The 20,945-nt window shown below is 44.0% G+C and overlaps 1 protein-coding gene across 2 annotated transcripts in view; it reads left to right on the top strand.

Annotated features, from left to right (window-relative positions):
- Nucleotides 1–20,945, top strand: part of sh3rf1 (SH3 domain containing ring finger 1) — a 202,963-nt gene that overhangs the window by 125,198 nt on the left and 56,820 nt on the right. For both annotated transcript variants that reach the window (XM_068029266.1, XM_068029267.1), the window contains exons 3-5: nucleotides 10,137–10,412; nucleotides 12,980–13,075; nucleotides 16,230–16,553. In XM_068029266.1, coding sequence (XP_067885367.1) covers nucleotides 10,137–10,412; nucleotides 12,980–13,075; nucleotides 16,230–16,553 — 696 coding nt within the window. The remainder of the gene's footprint in view (nucleotides 1–10,136; nucleotides 10,413–12,979; nucleotides 13,076–16,229; nucleotides 16,554–20,945) is intronic.

Here is a 20,945-nt window from a genome sequence, read left to right as displayed (position 1 = left end):
TAAATATCGTGGCTGCAAGAGCAGTTCAGAGGCTAGGAATCCTGAGGCGAGTAACTCACCTCCTGACTCCCCAAAGCTTGACCACCATCTACAAGGCACAAGTCAGGAGTGTGATGGGATACTCTCCACTGGCCTGGATGGGTGCAGCTCCGGCAACACTCAAGAAGCTCGACACAGTGGCGGTGTAGTGGTTAGCACTGCAGCCGCACAGCTCCTGTGACCCAGGTTCGGTTCTGGGTACTGCCTGTGCGGAGTTTGCAAGTTCTCCCTGTGACCGCATGGGTTTCCACCGGGTGCTCCGGTTTCTTCCCACAGCCAAAGACTTGCAGGTTGATAGGTAAATTGGCCATTGTAAATTGCCCCTAGTGTAGGTAGGAGGTAGGAGAATTGAGGGGATGTGGTAGGGAATATGGGATTAATGCAGGATTTGTATAAATGGGTGGTTGATGGTCGGCACAGACTCAGTGAGTCGAAGGGCCTGTTTCAGTGCTGCATCTCTCTATGACTATGACTACGACCATCCAAGACAAAGCAGCCCACTTGATTGGCACCCCATCTACAAACATTCACTCCCTCCACCACCGATGCACAGTGGCAGCAGTGTGTACCATCTACAGGATGCACTGCAGCAACGCACCAAGGCTCCTTAGACAGCACCTTCCAAACTGGCAACCTCTACCAACTAGAAGGACAAGGGCAGCAAATGCATCGGAACACCACCACCATAAGTTCCCCTCCAAGTCGCACACCATCCTGATTTGGGACTATATCGCCCTTCCTTCACTGTCGCTGGGTCAAAATCCTGGAACTCCCTTCCTAACAGCACTGTGGGTATACCTACCCCGCATGGTTCAAGAAAACAGCTCACCATCACCTTCTCAAGGGCAATTAGGGATGGGCAATAAATGCTGGCCTGGCCAGCGTCGCCCACATCCCATGAACGAATAAAAAAAAATTTGCAGTCGGGGAAGCTAGACAAGTACATGAGAGAGAAAAGAATAGAAGGATCCGCTGATAGGGTGAGATGAAGTCGGGTGGGATGTATGGAGCATAAACACCGGCATAGATCACGGTGAGCTGAATGGTCTGTTTCTGTGCTGTAAATTTAGTGTAGTTAATGCCCACATTCTGCTGAGTTCCAATTCCCATGATAACAGCAAATATTGAGAATGCATGCAAACCATAAAAGTGCAATATTTTACATGGTTCTGCAAATGGGCGGCACAGTGGCGCAGTAGTTAGCACCGCAGCCTCACAGCTCCAGCGACCCGGGTTCAGTTCTGGGTACTGCCTGTGTGGAGTTTGTAAGTTCTCCCTGTGACTGCGTGGGTTTCTGCCATGTGCTCTGGTTTCCTCCCACAGCCAAAGACTTGCAGGTTGATAGGTAAATTGGCCATTGTAAATTGACCCCAGTAGGAGAATAGTGAGGATGTGGTAGGGAATATGGGTTTAATGTAGGATTAGTATAAATGGGTAGTTATTGGTCAGCATAGACTCGGTGGGCTGAAGGGCCTGTTTCAGTGCTGTATCACTAAATAAATAAATAAATGAAATTTTTTTTCGAACAGTGTTTAATTTTGTGCATTTTTGTTTTATGTTGTGTAATCCATGACCTATTGAGTACTGATTTCCATTCGTGAAAGCAGGTTTAAAGTAGTGCAAGGGTTTCCTTGATTGTGGAGTTGGGAAAACCCATTGGGTGGCAATGGGACACTAAAATTAGCCTAAAGGCAACTGGGTTAGGGAGATAAAAACCAGGTGTGTGCATCTGGAGATTGTGAGGACGGCATAGCAATGCCTTCCCTCGTCAAAGAAACCTTGTCCACGTCCCCTGTCTAGACCCCTCATGAATGATGGCTAAATTACAGATGTACAGGATACAAGCAGCCTTGTACCCATCACCACAAAACAGTGCATTCAGGATTAAAGAAAACTTTAAACTAATTGTTGGTGGGGTGGGGGAGCACTGAATAATATGGCTGCTGAAGTCATTCAAAGTTTATAGAGGTGAAGTGGACACAGCTGCTGAAAGCCTTGCAGGAAGCTGAAAACATTGGGCTTCACTGTCAGTTGACTGCCCTGTAATCCAGCATTTTTCTGTCTTCAGGTAACTTTTACCACACAGTGCACTGGACCAATGAATACCCAGCGCACACAATGAAAAAGCACCCAGATAATAGAATGAGTTGTAAAGACTTCCAGCAAATCTCCATCAGTGCAGTCTGAATGGCTTTCCTTTTTCCAAGTATCTCTTTGTGCTATGAGGATTTTGGTACTCTGCAGCTGCTCATATTGTTTGCTAAGTTGTCACTGTACTTAAAGAACTGCAGGATTCCTGGTGTGTATTTCCTAGTGGTTTTCAATATCAATATATTAGCCCCATAAAATGAGTCACTGGTTATTCTCAAGTGATGACAGAAATGGTGCCATAATACATTTCTTGGAAAGTACTACTGTTAAAAACAAATTCTTGATCATGTATTGTGCAATGCCACTTAAACCTGTCGATGAAACTGTAAGGAGAGGTACAGGGGGAGAATTCTAAAGCTTGTGACCTAGACATCTATCGGCACATCTGCCATTGGTAGGGTGAAGGAAGTCAAGCAATTACATGGAACATCAGCAAGTGCTCGAAATTATCTGCCTAGCAAGGTCATAGAGACAAACACGATCGGGTTGATGAGAGAAATCATTCAGCATTTAGATGCCAGAAATTTGCAAAGGACTTCTCCAGTACATAAGGAGGAAGTTTTAATGGGGGTGGGGATTGGAGTTTGGAGGCCTGAGGTATTGGAGGCTCGTGGGGTGTGGGGTCTTGGAGAGATTGGATGGGTTTGGAGGGAGGTGTCCGATCGTAGGGGTTTGGTGAGGCAGATTTGCTGGATCCAGCAGCTAAGTGGAAAGGCAATTAACTCCTGCATCCAGCAGTCCTTAACTCTCTTTAGCTGCTCAATTACCCAACTGACTGACCCCACCCCCGCTGCTTTTTTGTCCTCTTTAGTGACTGTTGCTGAGCGGTTGTTGGTGCCCCATTCTGTGGAATTTTTTAAACTCTTAATTTCCATGATGCATTGTTATGTCAATAGCAACATGTTTTTTACACCGAGTAACATTTGGAATTTTTATACCTATTCAGGTGGTACCCATCACCAACACACAGGCTTCAGATGTTCTGATTTAAGCAGATCAGACTGTGCTGCATACCTCACTTTGCTTCCAGCTATCCTTTTTTCCGCATTACCCATTCAGTGTGATTCTCAGTTATAAATCATGCTGACGTGCACATGTCTCAGCTGCCTCAAATCGAGAGCTGTGAAATGATGCACGGCAATATGAAAGAATTGGTTTCCAAACAGAAGGTGCCATTTGCTTGTAATAAAGGTGTGCAGAATAAAAGAGGATAAATCATTGTCATAACTAAAAGACTGCCATCATCCATGTTTGCATATTTTTATTTTCATCCTAACACAACAAATCTGAAAGTTCTTCAACTTTTCAAATGCTTGGACTTTTTGAACTAGGGTTACATTACAACGGTGGGGGCGGGTTCGTAACTAGGGTTTTTAGACGAATTCGGACGAATGAATGATTTGATCAAGATTTTCAATATATTAAGGAGAACTGAGGGTAGTTGGAGGGAAGCTATTTCTGCTGGTTGGGAAGTCTAGGGTTAGGACTTTACTTAAAAGTTAGAGCCAGGCCTTTCAGGAGTGAAGTTAGGAAACACTTCCACACAAAGGGTTGTAGAAGTTTGGAAAACTCTCCTGCAAACAGCCATTTTTATTTCAAAACTGAGTTTGATAGATTTTTGTTAGCCAAGGGTATTAAAAAATATGGGACAAAGGCGGATATACGTACATATGAATTAGGAGCAGGAGTAGGCCACTCGGCCCTTCGAACCTGCTCCACCATTCAATAAGTTGCTGAACTGATTACTCCATATTTACACCTACCCCCCGACAACCTTTCACCCCCTTGCTTATCAAGAATCTGTCTATCTCTGCCTTAAAAATATTCAAAGACTCTGCTTCCACTGCCTTTTGAGGAAGAGAATTCCAAAGACTCACGACCCTCTGAGAGAAAACATTTCTCCTCATCTCTGTCTTAAATGGGCGACTCCTTATTATTAAACAGTGACTCCTAGTTCTAGATTCTCCCACAAGGGGAAACATCCTTTCCACATCCACCCTGTCAAGACCCCTCAGGATCTTCTGTGTTTCAATCAAGTCACCTCTAACTCTTCTAAACTCCAGCGGATACAAGCCTAGTCTGTCCAATCTTTCCTCGTAAGACAGCCCGCCCATTCCAGGTATTAGTCTAGTAAATCTTCTTTGTACTGCCTGCTGCACATTTACATCCTTCCTTAAATAAGGAGACCAGTACTGTACACAGATGTTGTCTCACAAATGCCTTGTATAACTGAAGCATAACCTCCCTACTTTTGTACCAAATTTCCCTTGCGATAAATGATAACATTCTATTAGCTTTCCTAATTACGTGCTGAAACTGCATGCTAGCTAACCTTTTGCGATTCATGCACTGGGACATCCAGATCCCTCTGCATCTCTGAGCTCTGCAATCTCTCACTATTTAGATAATATGCTTTTCTGCTCTTCCTGCCAAAGTGGACAATTTCACACTTTACCAGATTATACTCCATTTGCCAGGTCTTTGCCCACTCACTTAACCTATTTATATCCCTTTGTAGCCCCTTTATGTCCTCTTCACAACTTACTTTCCTATCTATCTTTGTGTCATCAGCAAATTTAGCAATCATAGGTCCTTCATCTAAGTCACTTATATAAGTTGTAAAAAGATGAGGCCCCAGCCCAGATCCCTGTGGCACAGCACTCATTACATCTTGCCAACCAGAAAATGACCCATTTATGCCTATTCTGTTTCCTGTTAGCTCGCCAATCTTCTGTCCATGCCAATATGTTATCCCCTACACTATGAGCTTTTATTTTCTGCAATAACCTTTGATGTAGTACCTTATCAAATGCCTTCTGGAAATCTAAGTACAATACATCCACCGGTTCCCCTTTATCCACAGCACATATAACTCCTTCAAAGAACTCCAATAAATTGGTTAAACATGATTTCCCTTTACAAAACCATGTTGACTCTGCCTGATTACCTTGAATTATTCTAAATGCCCTGCTATAATGTCTTTAATAATAGCTTCTAACATTTTCCCTTAGACAGATGTTAAGCTAACTGGCCTGTAGTTTCCTGCTTTCTGTCTCCCTCCCTTTTTGAATAAAGGAGTGACATTCGCTATTTTCCAATCTGACGCAACCTTCCCCGAATCTAGGGAATTTTGGAAAATTAAAACTAACACATCAACTATCTCACTAGCCACTTCTTTTAACATCCGAGGATGAAGTCCATCAGGACCCAGGGACTTGTCAACTCGCAGCTCCAACAATTTGTTCAGTACCACTTCCCTGGTGATTGTAATTTTCTTGAGTTCCTCCCTCCCTTCCATTTCCTGACTTACAGTTAATACTGGGATGTTACTTGTATCCCTCAATAGTGAAGACCGATAAAAAAATATCTGTTCAATTCATTTGCCATCTCCTTATTATCCATTATTAATTCCCCAGACTCACTTTCTCTAGGACCAACGCTCACTTTGTTCACGCTTTTCTTTTTTAAATATCGATAGAAACTCTTACTATCTGTCTTTATATTTGTAGCTAGCTTTCTCTTGTACTCTAATTTTACTTCCCTCATCAATCTTTTGTCATATGTGGAGTTGGGTCACAAATCAGCCATGATCTCCTTGAATGGTTGACTCCTATTCTTATGTTCCTAACTGTTATGGCCCTTTTGTGAAAAGGTATCTTACTGTCACTGTCTACAAAGTATCTAGTTTATCTAAGCATATCTAGTGTCCCATTTTTATGTATTTGTCCTGTTTCACAGAGGAGGAAGTGGGGGTGGGGTGGGGGGCAGCCATGAAAATTTAGGCAGCGTGGTCGTGCACACCAGTCCACAGAATGTGTCGCCATTTTCCTCTTTCGCCAGCTAGTGACTCCCAGGTGTGATAGTCGACATTTAGGGGCTTCATGTCGTGCTTGCAAGCATCCTTGAAGCGGAACTTTGGGCGCCCCACTGGTCATCTGGCCCTGGCTACCTCACCAAACCGTGTGCATCCGTCTTCCATCCACCGAAGCAGCCTCTGTTTGATTAGTGCCAATACACTTGGGAGTCCTGCCTTTGAGAGGACTGCTGCATTTGTGATTTTGTCCTGCCAGGATATACCCATAATGTGCCATAGACAGCGAAGGTGGGAATTATTGAGCTGCTTTTCCTGGTGGCTGTAAGTTGCCCATGTTTCACAGCCATACAGCAATTTGCTGAGAACACAGGCCTTAGAAACCATCAGCTTTGGTCCTAAGGATCAGTTTGGTGTTATCCCATGCGCGTTTTGCGAGTCGGCCAAAGGTAGGAGTTGCTTTCCCCATGTGAGTATCGAGCTGTGCATCAAGGGACAGATTGTCTGTCACTGTGGATCCAAGGTAGCAGAATTTGCTAACCATTTAGTATTATTTAGTGTGATCAGGGGCAGAGATGCAACACCTTGTCCCAAGACCATGGTTTTCTTGATGACAACAGATTACAGACATGGGAGAAACAGTCAATGATTATTTGTAGCTGAGTTCCCGTGCGAGTGACTAGCACAGCATCAGTGTGGAGGAGTTTTCTGATCGGGACGCGATGTGTTTTTGCCTTTGTTTTCAGCCTTGATAGATTGTAGACCTAGCTGTCTGACCTAAAGAACAAAGAAAATTACAGCACAGGAACAGGCCCTTCGGCCCTCCAAGCCTACGCCGATCCAAATCCTCTATCTAAACCTGTCGCCTATTTTCGAAGGGTCTGTATCTCTTTACTTCCTGCCCATTCATGTATTTGTCTAGATACATCTTAAAAGACGCTATCGTGCCCGCGTCTACCACCTCCGCTGGCAACGCGTTCCATGCACCCACCACCCTCTGCGTAAAGAACTTTCCACGCAAGTCCCCCCTAAATTTTTCCCCTTTCACTTTGAACTCTTGTCCCCTTGTAATTGAATCCCTCACTCTGGGGAAAAAGCTTCTTGCTATCCACCCTGTCTATACCTCTCATGATTTTGTACACCTCAATCAGGTCCCCCCTCAACCTCCGTCTTTCTAATGAAAATAATCCTAATCTACTCAACCTCTCTTCATAGCTAGCGCCCTCCATACCAGGCAACATCCTGGTGAACCTCCTCTGCACCCTCTCCAAAGCATCCACATCCTTTTGGTAATGTGGCGACCAGAACTGCACGCAGTATTCCAAATGTGGCCGAACCAAAGTCCTATACAACTGTAACATGACCTGCCAACTCTTGTACTCAATACCCCGTCCGATGAAGGAAAGCATGCCGTATGCCTTCTTGACCACTCTATTGACCTGCGTTGCCACCTTCAGGGAACAATGGACCTGAACACCCAAATCTCTCTGTACATCAATTTTCCCCAGGACTTTTCCATTTACTGTATAGTTCACTCTTGAATTGGATCTTCCAAAATGCATCACCTCGCGTTTGCCCTGATTGAACTCCATCTGCCATTTCTCTGCCCAACTCTCCAGTCTATCTATATTCTGCTGTATTCTCTGACAGTCCCCTTCACTATCTGCTACTCCACCAATCTTAGTGTCGTCTGCAAACTTGCTAATCAGACCAACTATACTTTCCTCCAAATCATTTATGTATATCACAAACAACAGTGGTCCCAGCACGGATCCCTGTGGAACACCACTGGTCACACGTCTCCATTTTGAGAAACTCCCTTCCACTGCTACCCTCTGTCTCCTGTTGCCCAGCCAGTTCTTTATCCATCTAGCTAGTACACCTTGGACCCCATGTGCCTTCACTTTCTCCATCAGCCTACCATGGGGAACCTTATCAAACACCTTACTGAAGTCCATATATACGACATCTACAGCCCTTCCCTCATCAATCAACTTTGTGACTTCCTCAAAGAATTCTATTAAGTTGGTAAGACATGACCTTCCCTGCACAAAACCATGTTGCTTATCACTGATAAGCCCATTTTCTTCCAGATGGGAATAGATCCTATCCCTCAGTATCTTCTCCAGCAGCTTCCCTACCACTGACGTCAGGCTCACCGGTCTATAATTACCTGGATTATCCCTGCGACCCTTCTTAAACAAGGGGACAACATTAGCAATTCTCCAGTCCTCCGGGACCTCACCCGTGTTTAAGGATGTTGCAAAGATATCTGTTAAGGCCCCAGCTATTTCCTCTCTCTCTTCCCACAGTAACCTGGGATAGATCCCATCCGGAGCTGGGGACTTGTCCACCTTAATGCCTTTTAGAATACCCAACACTTCCTCCCTCCTTATGCCGACTTGACCTGGAGTAATCAAACATCTGTCCCTAACCTCAACATCCGTCATGACATCCCACAGACGAATCAAGCAACAGCCTGACATAGTCATACTCAGGGAATCATACCGTATAATGTCCCAGACATCACTATTACGCCAAGGTGTTATGTTGAATGATAATTTTCTTTGATCCACTGATTGGAGATCTGAATTTATATATCTCTTAAAAGACAAGCTGCTAGCAAAGTTATCCTTTCAGCTTACGATAATCACCTAGTTTGCCACCTCTATCTATCTCTCTCTCCCTCCATTCCAGCTTGAAAGCTTTTGAATCCTTCCTGTTGACTGACCATCTTTGCATACTCTGGCTACAGTCAGAAACCCTGGGAGGAAGTCAACGCATCGCTGTCTCCAAGAGACCCACCAAACCAGTCATCTACCTCTTCAAACAAAAAACCTCAGGGCCACCGAATTAATCTAGAAGCCAGCCGAATCACCAAACGCCACAGACTGTATTCCCTTTTTTTTTTATGGACTCTAATTCAACCAATCTACCTTTCCCCACTCTAATCTTTTTGTGTGTGTGTGTGTGTGTGTGTGTGTGTAAACCTCGATTGTATGTGTAAGAGTGAAAGTTGGCACGTTATTTAGTATTTTATTAATTCGATTTAGGAACAATAACGTTAACTTTCTTAACTGAAGAAAAGCTGTCGAATTGGTTCTTGTTGTGATCATAGCGCGTAAGTAATCAAGCACCTACTGAATTGGCCAGTGCATTCACTTTAAGAAAGAATTAAACCTGTTGTGGTCAAACAAGGAGAGGGAGAGCTCTTTGACCTCTCCTGACTTGACCATAACACCACCATCACTAACCCTGTCCTACCGACACCCACCAGTGGTGGTGGCACGGTGGTATACGGTCGGAAGGGAGTTGCCCTGGGAGTCCACAACATTAACTTCGGAATCCATGAAGTCTTTTGGCATCAGGTCAAACATGGACATGGAAGCGTGCTGTTGATTACCCCCTCCCCACCTCCATCTCAGCTAATGAATCAGTACTCCTTCATGTTGAACACCACTTGGAAGAAACACTGAAGGTGGCAATGGCACAGAACGGTGGGGGACGTCAATGTCCATCACCAAGAGTGTCTCAGTAGTACCACTACTGACCGAGCTGGCTGAGTCCGAAAGGACATAGCTGCTAAACTGTGTCTGCAGCAGGTGGTGAGGGAGCGAACGAGGGAAAACCCTACTTGACCTCGTCCTCACCAATTTACCTGTCGCAGATGCATCTGTCCATGGCAGTATTGGTAGGAGTGACCACCGCACAGTCCTTGTGGAGATGAAGTCCCGCCTTCTCATTGTGAATGATGTAATATGCACGATTTGCGCAAGTCGTGAACGTCGGGACAGATTAGATGAAACCTGAGTAAGTATAACCAATGCCGACACACGATATCCAAGATAAAACAACTTGCTGTCATGAACACAGAACATCCCAAAGCGCTTTATAGCCAGTGAAGTACTTTGTAATGTAGGAAAATGTCTCAATTCCTTACTTGATAGTTGCAAATTTAAAAGAAGTCCCCAAGGACAGTTACAGCAGATGCTTGCTGTCAGAGTTTGCAGGTTCACCTTCAAAATAGTACTTCTATTTCTGTAGGACTGTGAGAATTAAATGTGACTTGTTGCATAATTTATGGTGGTGGTGGGAGTTATATTTATTAAAAAATTGTATTTGTATTGTGTTGCAGGGTATACCTCAACTACCATGTGCCAAAGCATTATACAACTATGAAGGAAAAGAGCCTGGTGATCTTAAATTCAACAAGGGCGACATCATTATCCTGCGACGACAAGTGGATGAAAATTGGTACCATGGAGAAGTCAGTGGTGTCCGTGGTTTTTTCCCCACCAACTTTGTCCAGATTATTAAACCTTTACCTCAGCCTCCGCCACAGTGCAAAGCACTTTATGACTTTGAAGTGAAAGATAAGGAAGCCGATAAGGATTGCTTGCCATTCTCAAAGGTGAGGGCTTTTAAAAAATTTGTTCATGGGATGTGAGCGTCATTGGCAAGGCAGCATTTATTTCCCATCCCGAATTGCCCTTGAGACAGTGGTGGTGAGTATCTTCTACTTAACTAATTTTGGAAGTGTTTAGATGAAGTTATTCCTTGCCCAAGTTATTCTAGTACCTATCTCAATACATCATTCAAAATATTTGAATGGTTTACAAAGTTATGAGCGGCATGGACAGAGTGGATAGTCAGAAGCTTTTTCCCAGGGTGGAAGAGTCAGTTACTTGGGGACATAGGTTTGAGGTGAGAGGGGCAAAGTTTAGAGTGGATGTGCGAGGCAAGTTCTTTACACAGAGGGTGGTGAGTGCCTGGAACTTACTGCCGGGGGAGGTGGTGGAAGCAGGTACGATAGCGACGTTTAAGAGGCATCTTGACAAATACATGAATAGGATGGGAATAGAGGGATACGGTCCCCAGAAGTGCAGAAGGTTTTAGTTTAGGCAGGCATCAAGATCGGCGCAGGCTTGGAGGGCCGAATGGCCTGTTCCTGTGCTGTACTGTTCTTTGTTGTATGTCCAAGCAGTGGTTTTCCCTTAACTTCAGATTATGGTAAACATACAATACCAGATTCCTGTCCTGTGTGTTTTGTGAGAAGCTGTAAATACTGAGTAGTATGAACTTGCCAGTGCTATATTACAGATCAGGAAGAGGTTTTGTACTGTCAGATCAGCACAAACCCTTCTGGTTTTGTTTTTACTGTAAACCACGCATTCATATAGAGTCGTAGTCATTTACGACACAGAAGGAGACCATTCAGTCCATCGAGACCACGCCAGCTCTCCATGGAGCTATCCAGTCTGTCCCACTCCTCGCTCGATCCCCATAGCCCTCCAAGTCTATTTCCTTCAATTGGCCATCCAATTTCCTTTTGAAATCAATGATTATCTCCGCTTCCACTACCCTTGTGGACAGTGAGTTCCAGGTCATTACCACCTGCTGCATAAAAAAGTTCTTCCTCATATTCCCCCTACATCTGTAGCCCAAAACCTTCAATCTGTGTCACCTAGTCCTTTTACCATTATTCCTTATCTAACTAATCTAAGCCTGTCATAATCTTGTACATTTCTATTAAATCTCTCCTCACTCTCTTTCGTTTGAAAGAGAGCAACCCCAGCTTTTCCAACCTAACTTTGTAACTAAAAATTCCCCATCCCTGGAACCATTCTGGTAAATCATCTCTGCACCCGCTCAAGGACCCTTACATTCTTCTAAAGTGTGGTGACCAGAACTGATTGCAGTACTTTAGTTGGGGCCTACCCAGAGCTTTATAAAGCATAACTTCCTAGCTGAACTCGGTGCCTCTAGTTATGAAGCCTAAGGTCCCATATGCTTTACTGACTACTCTCAATATGTGCTGCCGCCTTCAAAGGTCGATGCACGTGCACCTCCAAGTCCCTCTGTTCCTGCACACTGTTTAGAACTGTGCCATTAAGTCTATATTGCCTCTTCCTATTCCTTCTGCCAAAATGCATCACCTCACACTTGTCAGTATTAAATTCCATCTGCCATTTGTGTGCCCATTCTCTTAGCTTATCTATGGGAGGTTCATATCCTCAATGTTTACCACACCTCCAAGTTTGGGGTCATCAGCAAATTTTGCGATTCTACTCTGTATTCCAAGATCCAAATCATTTATAGATAACCCAAAAAAAGCTGTTGTCCCAGCACTGACTCTTGGGGAACATCACTGTCTACCATCCTCCAGTCTGAAAAACAACCATTAACTACGACTCACTGTTTTCTGTGCTTAAGCTAATTTTCAAGCCAGTTTGACACTGACACTCCAATTTCACAAGCCGCAATTTTATTAACCAGTCTTTTATGTGGTACTTTCTGAAACGCTTTCTTAAAATTCATATAAACTACATTCATCACATTCTCCTCTTCAACCTTCTCTGTTACTTCATCAAAAAATTCAGTTAGATTAGTCCAGCATGATCTGCCTTTTACAAATCCATGCACAGCCAGCCTTTTTAGTACCTCCCCCTCTCAATTTCTGCCCTATCCATTGCCTTTGCTCTCTCCGCTTCTCCTGATATTTTGTCAGATTCCACTTCCTTGACGAACATTGACACAAAGTACTCAGTAACTATATTAGCCTTGCCGCACACCTTTAAGCATATACTGCCCTCTCTGTCCCTAATAGGTCCACTTCACCTTTTACTATCCGCTTACTATTTACTTGCTGGTAGATGATCTTTGGGTTCCCTTTTATGTTGACTGCCATTCTCTTCTCACATTCTCTCTTTGCCAGTCTAATTTTCCTCTTCAGCTCCCCTCTCAGCTTATTGCACATGGCCCGGTTTATAATGGTGACATCCATTCATACAAGGAGTCATTAAAATCAGCAATGGAGCTGCAACCAAAATTATCTTCCACTCACAAGAAAAATTGTTAATTGATTGGACAGACAGCTTCCAAACCCCAGTCCTTTCTATTGAGGTAGATTTTGTTTACTTTGTTAAATAGAATTATAACTGATTTCTCAGGTGACTCATTTATTTATTTTCCCTTCAGGATGATATCTTGACAGTGATACGTCGAGTGGATGAAAACTGGGCTGAAGGAATGTTGGGAGACAAGATAGGAATATTCCCTATTTCATATGTTGAGGTGAGTAATCACTTTAAGCAGTGGGACATATTAGAATTAGAATTAGAACATTACAGCGCAGTACAGGCCCTTCGGCCCTCGATGTTGCGCCGACCTGTGAAACCATCTGACCTACACTATTCCATTTTCATCCATATGTCTATCCAATGACCACTTAAATGCCCTTAAAGTTGGCGAATCTACTACTGCTGCAGGCAGGGCGTTCCACGCCCTTACTACTCTCTGAGTAAAGAAACTACCTGTCACATCTGTCCTATATCTATCACCCCTCAACTTGAAGCTATGTCCCCTCGTGTTTGCCATCACCATCCGAGGAGAAAGACGCTCACTATCCACCCTATCTAACCCTCTGATTATCTTATATGTCTCTATTAAGTCACCTCTCCTCCTCCTTCTCTCCAACGAAAACAACCTCAAGTCCCTCAGCCTTTCCTCGTAAGACCTTCCCTCCATACCAGGCAACATCCTAGTAAATCTCCTCTGCACCCTTTCCATAGCTTCCACATCCTTCCTATAATGCGATGACCAGAACGGCACGCAATACTCCAGGTGCGGTCTCACCAGAGTTTTGTACAGCTGCAGCATGACCTCGTGGCTCCGAAACTCGATCCCCCTACTAATAAAAGCTAACACACCATATGCCTTCTTAACAGCCCTATTAACCTGGGTAGCAACCTTCAGGGATTTATGCACCTGGACACCAAGATCTCTCTGTTGATCTACACTACCAAGAATCTTCCCATTAGCCCAGTACTCTGCATTCCTGTTACTCCTTCCAAAGTGAATCACCTCGCACCTTTCCGCATTAAACTCCATTTGCCATCTCTCAGCCCAGCTCTGCAGCCTATCTATGTCCCTCTGTACCCTACAACATCCTTCGGCACTATCCACAACTCCACCGACCTTAGTGTCATATGGGTGCAAATATTCTGGTAACACTATTTTCACGAAGTTATTTAGTGTAGAAGATGGAGGATTTACATTTTGGGTAGGTGACTGACACACTTGTGTGACGCTGTTCACACAAGTTTCTGACGAAATCACGCCCATCGGCATGTGATTTTATTCATGTTATTCCTGTCTGCCTGGACCATAGTCACAACAGCAATGAAAGTAGGACAGGCGGGTGTTTATTACATTTATTTTTATTCACTACTGTACAGTGTTTGTGAAGTAGAACCACCTTTTTGGTTATTGAAACATTTTTTTATATTTCTATATACAATCAAATGCATCTCCAAACGTGAATTATTAATCAGTGTAGACTTTAGCCAAATTGAGTTGGACAACCGTACCTGTTGTCTGTATGTTCATGTAATTATTCACATTCGATCTTTGAGCCACGGTCCTCTTGAGCTTTCATTCCAAACCACTTTTCTTTTTGCTATTGTGTCTTCAAAGGCCTCCTTTTATCTTCATTGTTGGTACCACTCTCACCTCTGAATCACAATTCATGTCCCACTATGAATTATGAGCACTTGAGTGCTGCACTGTGGAAGGTGCTGTCTTTCATCGTCAGCCTTGGCTCTCATAGCATTCTCGTCTATGAGTCAGAATGTTATGGGTTCAAGTCTCACAGCAGAGTGTTGAGCACAAAGCAAGTTTCTCATTGCCTGGTGGCACTGAGGGTGTGCTCCACAGTCTGAGATGTTGTCTTTTGGATGCGAAGTTAAACCAAGGTCTTGTCTGCTTCTCAGGTGGACGGGAAAGATCCCACAATACTATATCGAAGAAGAGCAAGGGAGTTCTCCCTGATGTCCTGGCCAATATTTATCTCTCAACCAACATCATAAAAAAAACAGATTATCTGGATATTGTCATTGCTGTTTGTAGGAGCTTGCTGTGTGCAAGTTGGCTGCATTTCCTACATTACAACGGTGACTACACTTCAAAAGTACTTTATTGCCTGCAAAGCGCTTTGAGACATGCTGCAGTTGTGAAAGGCACTCTGTAAATGCAAGTCTGTCTGTCTTTTAGCCTGAAGCTCTATCTGCCTGCTCAAGTGGATGTAAAAGATGCTGTGGCACTTCTTTAAAGAGCTTGGAGTTCAGTCATGACTGGCTTAGCTTAATGGATTACATCCTTAACCCTTACTTCTAATAGCAGCGGTAACAAGCTCATGACCGCCTTCATCTTCAAAATTGGGATCATTTGTGCATTTATTTCTGCATTTGTCTCTTAACTCTGACGCCCAACCCATTTGAATCGCTGTTACCATTTCCCCTCTCATCTCTTCCCACCTCACCCCCCCCCCCCCACCCCCAGCCTCCCAAACTCCTGCTCCCTTGATGCCCTCCTACCTCAACTCCTGACCACTCGACCATCTCTCCTGGCTTCCTCGCTAGTTGGCCCCATCAATGGGTCCTGATCCACAGGCACCATCCTGCTCCCTTTGAAAACTGCCATCATCGAAACCTCCTTAAAGGAGCCTACCTTTGACCCATCCTTTATCTCATTACTGTTTGCGGGATAATTCTGCATGCAAATCAACTGACAGGTTTGCCTGTGTAGGAACAGTGACTGCACTTCAAAAGAAATCCATTATTTGTGAAGCACTTTGTGAGAGACTGAGATGGTGAACCCAATGAGGTGGTGCTTCCCTGAAAGCTCCCTCATTATCACATTGGTTGAACATGTATGTGTGTAAATTATTATACAATTATGTATTTCTGTATACTTTATTTTTTATGCCTCCCACTGTTAATTTATACTCCAGTCTATAAGCTCACTCCGAATGTTATTTCACAGTTCTTACTGCTAATTTGGTGTTAGAACACTGAAAATTGCTAAGCAAATTCTATCATGCTGTGCAAAGCTGCAGACATGCTAATAGCACCAACCTCCAGTTCATTCGGGTGTTTTTAGTGATGAAATATTTGTAAACGGCAATGATAATATTTCACTTTAAATTGCATGGCACTCAATTAAAATTTGAGCCAATTGTCGCAGTGCACTGAAATCCCATCCATTTAATTAAGTATTGGTTTAGCATAGATGGCAATTAAAAGACTTAACATAAGTTTTGTAATGGAGTTCTTTCATATACAAATAAATGTGTACAGTAAATCCATTATACCCAACGGCAACGTGCGAGTACTATTTTAATATACACTGGGTTATTTCTGTGGTTTGAGAATTTGTTTTGTACTTCCAGTTTAACTCAACAGCCAAACAGCTAATACAGCTGGATAAACCTTCAGCCTCCACTTCTGGAGGTGGTGATTCAGGAGAAGGAAGCAGCAGTACCTCGGGGGCTGCTCACAGCAACTCTGCCCAGAAACCCGGAGACATCACAAAGAAGAACACCAAAAAACGGCACTCGTTCACCTCGCTAACTATGTCCAACAAAGCTTCTCAGTCATCTCAAAACCGCCACTCTGTGGAGATCAGCCCTCCCGTCCTGATAAGTTCCAGTAACCCAACAGCTGCAGCTCGCATCAGTGAGTTGGGTGGACTCTCCTGCAGTGCTCCTTCTCAGGTAACTCACCTGGTAGTTCTGGATGTTTGCTATTTCTGAAGGGATCTGTTGTGATCTTAAATTTAATACAAAGATTATAATTATGAGCTGGATTGCATTTCCTGAAAGGTTGGTGGAAGCAGATTCAGTAGTAACTTTCAAAAGGGAATCGGATATTCACTTGAGAAGGAAACATTCCCATTGCAGTGGGGAAAGAACAGGAGAGTGGGACTAATTGGATAGTTCTTTCAAAGACCTGCCATAGACATGATGGGCCGAATGACCACCTTCTTTGCTTTATGATTCTGTGCTTTATTTCCTTATTTAGCAGTCCATGTACTCCCCTTTCCTGACTTATTGATTTGTGTACTACATTTTAATGCTGCTATTGTCTCGCAATAATCTTCAGAGTCCTTGGAATGCCCAACTGGCCTGACTCTCCTCTGTTCTGACTGCCAGTAGTGCAGCTCACAGCTTGGGCTCAAGTCTTCCCTGTTAACTCATTAAGGAAAAGAGAAATTGAATGGGAAACTACAGAAATATAAATGACAATATTATGGATAATTGTATTTTAAATATACATTTTTTATAAAAAGTAACTTCTGAGAGGTGTCCGCGATACTAGAGAGACTGCATTTATCACCCATCCCTAGTTACTCTGAAAGGTGGTTAGCCTTCTCTTTATACTCCTGCAATTCTTATGGTGATGGTACTCCACAATAGCATTAGGTAGAGAATTCCAGGATGTTAATCCAGTGATGAAGTAATAGCGATAAATGTCTGTCATCTCAGTGTGTGATTTGGAGGGTAACTTGGAAATGATGGTGTTCAAACAACATTTTTTTAAATTCATTCCTCGGATGTGGACATCGCTGGCCAGGCCAGCATTTATTGCCCATCCCGAATTGCCCTTGAGAAGGTGGTGGTGAGCTGCCTTCTTGAACCGCTGCAGTCCATGTGGGATAAGTACAACTGCAGTGCTGTTAGAAAGGGAGTTCCAGGATTTTGCCCCTGCGACGTTGAAGGAAAGACGATATAGTTCCAAGTCAGGATGGTGTGAGGCTTGGAGGGGAACTTGCAGGTGGTGCCGTTCCCATGCATGTGCTGCCCTTGTCCTTCTAGGTGGTAGAGGTCACGGGTTTGGAAGGTGCTGCCTAAGGAGGCTTGGTGCGCTGCTGCAGTGCATCTTGTAGATGGTGCACACTGCTGCCACTGCGCATTGGTAATGGAGGGAGTGAATGTTGAAGGGTGGTGGATGGGGTGCCAATCAAGTGGGCTGCTTTGTCCTGGATGTATTGAGCTTCTTGAGCGTTGTTGGACCTGCACCCATCCAGGCAAGTGGAGAGTATTCCATCACACTCATGACTTGTGCCTTGTAGGTGGTGGACAGGCTTTGGGGAGTCGGGAGGTGAGTTACTCACTGCAGAATTTCTAGCCTCTGACCTGCTGTTGTGGCCACAGTATTTGTATGGCTGGTCCCGTTCAGTTTCTGATCAATGGTAACACCCTGCATGTTGATAGTGGGGGATTAAGTGATGGTAGTGCCGTTGAATGTCAAAGTGAGATGGTCATTGCCTGACACTTGTGTGGCACGAATGTAACTTGCTGCTTACTAGCCCAAGCCTGAAGATTGTCCAGGTCTTGCTGCATATGGCCACGGACTGGTTCAGTATCTGAGGAGTCGCAAATGGTGACCAACGTTGTGCAATCATCGAACTTCCCCACTTCTGACCTTATGATTGAAGGAAGGTCATTGATGAAGCAGCTGCAGATGGTTGGGCCTAGGACACTACCCTGAGGAACTCCTGCAGCGATGCCCTGGAGCTGGGATGATTGACCTCCAACAACCGCAATCATCTTCCTTTGGGCTAGGTATGACGCCAACCAGTGGAGAGTTTTTCCCCTTGATTCCCATTGACGGCTGCTGATCTCTGCTTGTTCCAGGTCCCGTTTACCGGGTGGTGGCACCCCTCCACTGCCTTTGTTCGGCGGAGAGTTTCATCTGTTGACTTTTTTTTATTAAAATAAAACCACCCAGTTTATATATTTTTGTTAGGGCTCCTTGATACCATACTCGGTCAAATACTGTCTTGATGTCAAGGGCAGTCACTCTCGCCGCACCTCTGGAGTTCAGCTTTTTTGTCCATGTTTGGACCAAGGTTGCAACAAGGTCAGGAGCTGAGTAGCCTTGGCGGAACCGAAACTGAGCGTCTGAGAGCAGGTTATTGCTGAGCAAGTGCCACTTGATAGCACTGTCGACGACCCCATCCATCACTTTGCTGATGATCGAGAATAGACTGGGACTATAATTGGCTGGGTTGGATTTGTCCTGCTTTTTGTGGAAAGGACATACCTGGGCAATTTTCCACATTGCCAGCTAGATGCCAGTTTTGTAGCTGTACTGGAACTGCTGGCTAGGGGCACAACCAGTTCTGGAGCACAGGTCTTCAGTGTTATGAGAGGCTTCTTTTTTTTAACTATGTTTTTAAGGACTTAATTTAAATTGTGGAATTGAATTCATTAGGAAGCCTGAAGGAATGCCGGACTTTGTTTTTTTTTCACTGGGGTCATTGAAAGGACACGACTGAAAACGCTTACTGGAAGAATCAAGGAATGGTAAAAAAGAACCTGAATTGGAGATTACCTGCCTTAAGATAAATAAACAACAGGAACCTTGGACCAAGGGGGGATGTTTACAGAGGAGACACATGTCAAGGTTTATGGAGGTCACGAGGTTGACTTTCCATTTGGATTAGGATTGTTTTCAGTTCAGTTGGGCTGTGAACTGTTTTGAAGACAGTTGGGGTTTTTCTTGCCAGGGAAAAAGACACCGCCAGCACATCTTTCCTGCATCTCTCTAAGAGACCCTGAGAAGTCCAGTGTGTCAGGGAAAGGTAGCCAAATCATGGCTTACAAGGAAAATTAGAGATAGCATTAGATCCAAGGAAGAGGCATATAAATGCACCAGAAAAAAACAACAGACCTGAGGATTGGGAGCAGTTTAGAATTCAGCAAAGGAGGACCAAGAGATTGATTAAGAAGGGGAAAATAGAGTGCGAGAGTAAGCTTGCAGGGAACATAAAAACTTAATGTAAAAGTTTCTATAGGTACGTGAAGAGAAAAAGATTGGTGAAGACAAATGTAGGTCCCTTACAGTCAGCAACAGGGGAATTTATTATGGGGAACAAAGAAATGGCTGACGAACTAAATACATACTTTGGTTCTGTCTTCACAAAGGAGGATGCAAATAATATACCAGAAATGTTGGGGAACACAGGGTTTAGTGAGACAGAGGAACTGAAGGAAATCAGTATTAGTAGAGAAATGGTGTTGGGGATTTTGATGGGATTGAAGGCCGATAAATCTCCAGGGCCTGATAATCTACATCCCAGAGTACTTAAGGAAGTGGCCCTAGAAATAATGGTGGTCATCTTTAAAGGGAGGTAGAGAGAAAACAGGGAATTATAGACCAGTCAGCATGACGTCGGTAGTGGGGAAAATTCTAGAGTCTATTATCAGAGATTTTATAGCAGAGCACTTGGAGAACAGTGGTAGAATTGGACAGAGTCAGCATGGATTTACAAAAGGGAAATCATGCTTGACAAATCTACTAGAATTCTTCGAGGATGTAACTAGTAGAGTTGATGAGGAGCAGCCAGTGGATGTGGTTTATTTGGACTTTCAGAAGGCTTTCGACAAAGTCCCATAACAGATTAGCATGTAAAATTAAAGCGCATGGGATTGGGGTTAATATATTGGGATGGATAGAAAATTGGTTGGCGGACTGGAAACAAAGCATAGGAATAAACAGGTCTTTTTCCAAATGGCAGGCAGTGACTAGTGGGGTACTGGAGGGATCGGTGCTAGGACCCCAGCTATTCACAATATATATTAATGATTTAGATGAGGGAACTAAATGTAATATCTCCAAATTTGCAGATGACACAAAACTGGGTGGGTGGGTGAGTTGTGAGGAGGATGCAGAGAGGCTGCAGGGAGATTTGGACAAGTTAAGTAAGTGGGGAAATGCATGGCAGATGCAGCATAATGTGGATAAATGTGAGGCTATCTACTTTGGTAGCAAAAACAGGAAGGCAGATTATTATCTGAACAGCTATAAACAGAGAGGGGAATATGCAGCGAGACTTGGGTGTTCTTGTACACCAGTCGCTGAAGGTAAGCAGGTGCAACAGGCGGTAAAAAAGGCAAATAGTATGTTGGCCTTCATAGTGAGAAGATTAGAGTACAAGAGCAGGGATGTCTTGCTGCAATTATACAGGGTGAGGCCACACCCAGAATATTGTGTGCAGTTTTGGTCTCCTTATCTGAGGAAGGATGTTCTTGCTATAGAGGGAGCGCAGTAAAAGTTTACCAGACTGATTCCTGGGATGGCAGGACTGATGTATGAGGGGA

This window comes from Heterodontus francisci, chromosome 4, assembly GCF_036365525.1.
Source record: "Heterodontus francisci isolate sHetFra1 chromosome 4, sHetFra1.hap1, whole genome shotgun sequence".
In the NCBI taxonomy this organism is placed as follows: Eukaryota; Metazoa; Chordata; class Chondrichthyes; order Heterodontiformes; family Heterodontidae; genus Heterodontus; species Heterodontus francisci.
Note: the sequence above shows the minus strand (reverse complement) of the source record. Positions and strands in the feature narration are given on the sequence as shown.